Genomic DNA, 6,430 nt, shown 5'->3' on the forward strand with positions numbered 1-6,430 from the left:
TGGTTGGATTCAACATGGTTTTTAAAAATGAATCAGTGATCGAACCGGTCAGGGGTCCGGTTACCGGTTCAAACGGTCCGAACATTTGACCTGAACAGTCGGCCCGTTCTGACAAAAAATAAAAAAATACAAAACGATCAAAACCGTTCGAACGGTTAACTGGCCGGTTCAGTGGTTTGCTGACCCAAATCAATGGTTTTGGGGGAAAAAGTGATTTTGGAGGAAAATGGAGCCGATCAGGTGACCGATTCCCAATTTTTCCAGTCCAACCATCCAATCCAATCCGGTTTTGAAAATAGTGGGATTCAATATTTAAATCAAATGATGGATGTTTCTTTCTAATATATATAAATTTAAAGTTTCATTTGGTTTTTCATGATTTATTGGAAGATAGAGTGGGTAATTTTTATATTTTAAGATAAAGAAAAACATTAATGTCAATGAAATGAAACAAGAATTTAAAGAAAATTGCTTTTCTATGTCAGTGAAATGAATCTTATTATTTTAGCTGGTTTTGTTTCAAGAAAATGGTTGTAGTTTTTGGGTCAATTAGAGTTTAAGAGAAAATGGCAATAAAAAAAAAGTAAAAGAAGTTGATGTGGGTATTTTAGTAATTTTAATGCATTCAATTAATCATTTGACATAAAACCTAAGGACTATTTGTAGCAAGTAAAAGTTCGAGGGAGTAATTGTCATGGACCATATTACAGGTATGGTTTTCAAAATCGGACCGGACCTGACAGTCTGGACTAAAAAAACTTTGATTTGGCCAGTAAACCGTTGACCCGGGCGGTTGAACCGTTCAACTGTTTTTTTTGTTTATTTTTTTGTTAGAATGGACCGACTGTTCATTCAACCTAGAAACCAGACCCCTGACTGGTTCGTTGTCCGGACCGGTTTTAAAAACCTAGAGTACAAGGAATGTTTGTAATTTACCTTAATTTTTTTGATAAAATAAAAATCGTAGAAAGACATCTCATGAAAATTTTCTGTCCCTTAATTATCCTCAACAATAAAACGATGTGGCAGGCATTGAATGGAGGACAGAAAATGGCCCTTTTTGCGTGCATTCACAACAAACAACTTTTTATTTTACGAAAAAAAAAAAGTAGGAAAAGAAAGGGAAAGTGGGAAATCTATACAACCTAAAGGCGTGTTAATGGATTATACTTTGATCTAGTCCGATCCTATTAATCCAATTCAATTACACAGTCACAGTATGAATATCCAATTAAACATTATTAAATAGGATCAAATGCAAAAAAATGTGGTCCATTTATTTTATTCAACTACTGGATTGAATTCGATGTATCCAACCCGATTTAATCAAAATAGGATTGGATCAGATTTTTTTTTTTTTGTTGGGTTCAGAGAATCCTGATATCTTGGACCAGAGTGTTAATGAATTTGGAGTGGGTCGGACCAAAACCCAACCATTGAAAAGCCCAACTTGAAATTTATTACAACCAGAGCAAGATCATTAATTAGTAATATAATACAATACATCGTTTAAAGTTTAAACAAAGAAAGACCACCATATATTGAAAATTTCGAACAACAATGCAGCAAACATTTTCTTTTAGAAGTAATTTCAGTAATTCATTTAGTTTATGTGTCCAAGTTGGTGTAACCCCTTGAGAGACTCAAGGGACAAAATACATGGGATTAGGGAGCTTAAATGTACGCTGGCCCAAACAATCTCCCAAGAGATCGCTCCACTGGTCTCCCACATTCCCCCATATTCTGTAACCTTCCTCCACCAATTGTTTACGAATTTCTGATTTGAATACCACCGCGCTTTGTCCCTTGTAAACCTGATTTCTGAGATAAAGGCACACCAATAAACATCATCAATCACTATTTAATGGGACGTACGGTTAAAAATCTTTGGGCCAAAAGCCCAATAGGAGGATCCCGACGACGGCCCATCCAAATATTAGTTTTAATTTTTAAAAGCCCAATGTGGGGTCATATTTTATCATCATCATCTTACGTACCTCAGAATCAACCGTTCATAGCCAAGGTATCCCTGGTTGTGCAAATTCTCCAGTGTAGCCTGCCCAAGCGTCTCTTCATCTCTTCCCGTAATAAGGAAGACCTTAAAACCATTTTCCACCAACTTGGTGAACAAATCAAGGACGGCGGGAATTGCTGGAGAGACCCCTCTCAGTGCCCAGAATTTGAACCCTATTGGATCGTATGGATCGCACCTATAAATTCGTTACAGAATGAAACAGAATCATCAGTATTAAATTTCATCTCGTCATTTCTAGTAAAAGACGCGACTGTTGTTTAGTATCAAGGATTTAGCAAAAAAAAAAAAAGACTGTTACGTTTAATCCTATATTTTTCAGTCGGATTTTATCTTCACTTGTGGAAGCAATCCACTGCCATTGTTCCACGCACTGATGGATAAGATTGATAGCCCCATCGATAATCTATATAAAATCTGGCTCATCTCAATTCAAACTAATTAGATGGGCATGGGCTCTCCCGTATAATGGTCGGAACTATAACAGGAGACAGTAGTGTGTGTGGGGGTGGCGAGAGTGCAGAGTCCAGTAATAAGATTAATAAGCAGGCCCCTATATAGGAACCCCTAAAAGCAAATTAATTAAAATTGGCCCAGGATTTGGGTCCAAGATGGATGTGGATGAGGAATAGGATGACCATACCCAAATCGCTTTCCTTTGTAGTACCAGAGATTGGAGATACACGTATCGTCCACGTCCAGAATCCAAGCATCCATGCCATCATTAAACAAAACGATATCATCGATGTAGCTATAGATCTGCTCTATAACCATTCCCAGGTCACGCTCATACTGGCCACTCACCATGTAATTTTCGACGTAGCGTAGGCACTGGAATGGGACTGTGCGCCATGCACGCAAATTGTTTGCTTCCACTGCCACTCTCCAACTCAAGCAATAGCCCGTGCTATCGAATGGATCGCTTGCCCTGGAGTAAGGTCTTGTTCCAATGGCCTTTGAGAACAGAGCTAAGAGCATCATCACTACAACCTCCCACAGCAACCGCATTGTTGAAAACATGTACACCTTTATCTCTAGCTAGGGTCCATATAAAATAAAAGAAAAGCATCGCCATCATCATCAACAGCAACAACACACCACAAAAAGGAATATATACATGCAGAAAAAGAAATGGATCAACCCAAGGCTATACTGCCTTTATTCCACCTCTTCTTTTAGTTAATTGTACTGTAATGTATAAAGTCAATATTGCATCATCTTATAATATTGGATTTTGAAGGGATGTAACAGTAGAAACTCAGCCGAATATGGACCCGGGTGAAGTTCTCCCGCTTTATTTTCGCTAAACAGTTAATCTGGGAAGTGATGAGAACATAGAGGGCGGCACAAATTTGAGTTGGGGGAGGGGATCGGCCAAAGCATGATCAGGATGGTATTCCCCTAATAACGTATATTTCTTTATGGAATCAACAGTCGCGGTTAATATTGATTTGCATAAATAGTGGTCCAGCAGGCCAACCTAAACGGCGGATTGTTCAAGCCGTTTCCTTGGTTGGTTCAAAAGACAACAGATGAAATGGATGTACATGGTTAATATCGCCCAGCTGAAATTGTTGATTCATTTGGTAACAACAAGGAAATTTAAAAAGATGAAAACATCATGTAACAACTTGATTGGTTTTGATTAATTCTGTGCTCGTGTGCTATTGACAAGATGAATGGCATTGTATATATGAACAACAAATGTGACGGGTAGGAGCTTACAAAGATTACCAATCTTACAACGAGCTTGAGGCTTTGAAGCACTACTCAAACCGAGACGGGGCTCTACCCAGAACGAGAGAGAGAGAGAGTACCAGATATACTCGGAGAGCAGATCAGACGACCGCTTTATGGCAAAGGGGCGGAATGCATCATTCTTAGCGCACGTTAACCAATGGAATCACGGCATAGCTATGAGCCTTTTCGCGTGGAGCCGATGGTAAGGGACAACGTATACCGGATGAAACTTGACGTCTGTAAGTTAGGAGTCGTTTTCCGGCGGAGAGCTAAGCAGAGCGAGTCAAAATTTATAAGGAGAAAATAAAGAGGGATTTAACGAAATTATCAGCATATTTGGCATTCCGAATGTGCTAAGATGTAGCCGCTCCCCATCTTGCCACGTGGCTACGAGATTGAACCTTTTTTCATTTCATGTAGCTCGTATCGGCTCAGGGCACCGGCAACGCCGTTACTTGGAAAAACATTTTGCCCTCTGTAGTTCGTTGTTTAGTTAGAAAAATGACCCTCCTGGTCCTTTTGCTCTCACTTATCACAACTACAGGAATTTTCCGAACTAGTTTTCTCTTCTCTTTGGGAATGAATGGGAGATAGAGAGGTGATGTAGTCTAAAACTATAGGTAAGTATGGATAATTATCCTACCTATCATGCATTTTGGGTTGCGGTGGCGGTGCTGAATGGAAGAAAAGATACCAGCTCTCAACTTGTAGAAGAAAAGATAAATCCTATCAAGTTATCTTCATGGAATAAAGGTTTAACCATTATCATACGACGACACCTATATATACTGTAGGCAAAGGACGCCTATGCAGTCTAGATATAAAGACTAAAGAAGAATTGGAATAAAGAATATCGAGACCAATGTTGCGAGGTTTATTCTAAGGAAGGTATATATAAATATTGCTCTGGATGACAAACCAAAGACATTATAATACTGATAAGGGAATGATGAATCACTTCATCACCATATTATAAGGAAAAAGCATCACAAGTTGGTTCACCAATGGTGCGTGTCATCTACATGGCACCCATGCTTATATGTTGTACCTAATAACCCAAAAATGATGTTTCCTCTCAAGGTGTCTTCATGCATGTTTAATGACCATTAGATGACCCCGATCGATCCCTTTTTATTAGCTGAATAATCCTAAATATTAGTGCGATGATTTGAGAATTAATTATGATAATCTTAATAAATTAATCATCACCAACTGCTTCAACTATGAAGTTTATAAGTGGTTGATATGCCTGCATATTGTTGTTAAAAAGTAGTGGTATACTTACTTCTTGGAATGCAGTTAGAGAAAAAAAAAAACAAAAAAAAAACAAAGTACAAAAGGAGTGCCAAGAAAATACATGAAAGGTGGCATCACCCACAAGTATCTCGCGTGTGCTTCCCACTAATAAAAGCCCTACCATACTGATTATAATTTCATACATAAGAATAATGAGGTTTAAAGTCGACATGAAACGGAAAGACTTGTCAACTTTATTTCCTTTTTGTCAATTAACATGCTTTCTTATAATTCAATAGCCTTTTGAATTTTCAAACCCAAGCGGCCAAGCGTGTAACGTGGGTGGTCTATGGTTAGGATTTTTGGGGGATAAACACTGACACAGTACCAAAACCATGTAATTTGGAGAAGATCGGCTCGAGGGCTGTTACTGGCTTTATACAATATTCATGAATAAAATGACCACCCCTTAATGCTCCGGCTTAATTATCCATTACCAAAAGGAAAGATTAATTATCTATGCAGGGCTTTTTTGGTCAAATTTACAACCTCATCAATTAAAATAGAGAAATAATGTTGCCAAGAGCATCGAACGAAGCCAACTGTATGTCTGTATCCGAGACTTCTTTTCGAAAGATGCTATTTGCCTGCTGGAACTAGCATTGTGGCTTCAGCTTCGGGTTTACATACAGAAATACATGGAAACAGTGCTGCCCATTTGGTTGCTTCGATAGGTTATGGGATTCATGCCGAGTGGATAGTCAAGAGTATGCCCTCGATATTTTTAGGAAGGAATCCCTATCCTGTAATTTGGGTCTCTGTCATTTTTTGTACCTGAACTTTAAAATGCGATAATTTAGTATCTGAACTTTTAAAACGTATCAATACCGTATTTATTATTAACCAATTGTTAAATGGAATTTGAAAAAGACACAAATGCTTTTCGAGCGTCATCTAATTTTCTATATCAACCATTTAAACGTTGTCAAAAAAAGTTAACAGTCCTAAATCCTTGCCTCTTTTATTCATGAAAATTGGATTCAGAATGCTCACTAAGACGTAATCCCAACTTTCATGAATAGAAGAATGGGATTATTGATTTTTTGTCAAAATTTGGATGGTTGACAAAGAAAATTAAATTACACTCAAAGGGCATTTAGCAAATGGTTAACGGTAGGTACTGGATTGACACATTTTGAAAGTTTGGATACTTAATTGTTGCATTAGAAAGTTCAAGAAACAAAATGGCACCATACCCAAAATAAAGGGTATTAATAAGAAAATTTCCCTTAGGCTGCGTTTGGTTGCAATGCAAACGCAAATATGTACACTACATATATACTCATTTTCGGTTCATGAATGCAAATACGATTCACATTTTAAATCATTTTTGCATTCATCTTATTTGTTTGAAATTGGTGC

General features: G+C 37.8%; 1 protein-coding gene across 6 annotated transcripts; it reads right to left on the minus strand.

The window, feature by feature from the left end:
- Window positions 1-1,456: 1,456 nt before the first annotated feature.
- Window positions 1,457-4,641, minus strand: LOC148867974 (HAD superfamily, subfamily IIIB acid phosphatase). Of its 6 annotated transcripts, none has more exons than XM_088968654.1 (4): window positions 3,767-4,641; window positions 2,676-3,070; window positions 1,998-2,210; window positions 1,457-1,821 (listed from the first exon to the last, which is right to left on the minus strand). In XM_088968654.1, the coding sequence occupies exons 2-4, from the start codon at window positions 3,050-3,052 to the stop codon at window positions 1,644-1,646; spliced, it is 768 nt and encodes a 255-aa protein (XP_088824780.1). In that variant the 5' UTR covers window positions 3,053-3,070; window positions 3,767-4,641; the 3' UTR covers window positions 1,457-1,643. The 6 variants fall into 6 exon arrangements, with proteins under 6 accessions (XP_088824780.1, XP_088824778.1, XP_088824781.1 ...); XM_088968652.1 differs by having other exon boundaries at window positions 3,758-4,537; XM_088968655.1 differs by having other exon boundaries at window positions 3,850-4,522.
- Between the last annotated feature and the right edge of the window lie 1,789 nt (window positions 4,642-6,430).

The sequence above is a fragment of the Nelumbo lutea genome, chromosome 2 (genome assembly GCF_056320005.1).
Source record: "Nelumbo lutea isolate HS-2025 chromosome 2, American lotus-T2T, whole genome shotgun sequence".
In the NCBI taxonomy this organism is placed as follows: Eukaryota; Viridiplantae; Streptophyta; class Magnoliopsida; order Proteales; family Nelumbonaceae; genus Nelumbo; species Nelumbo lutea.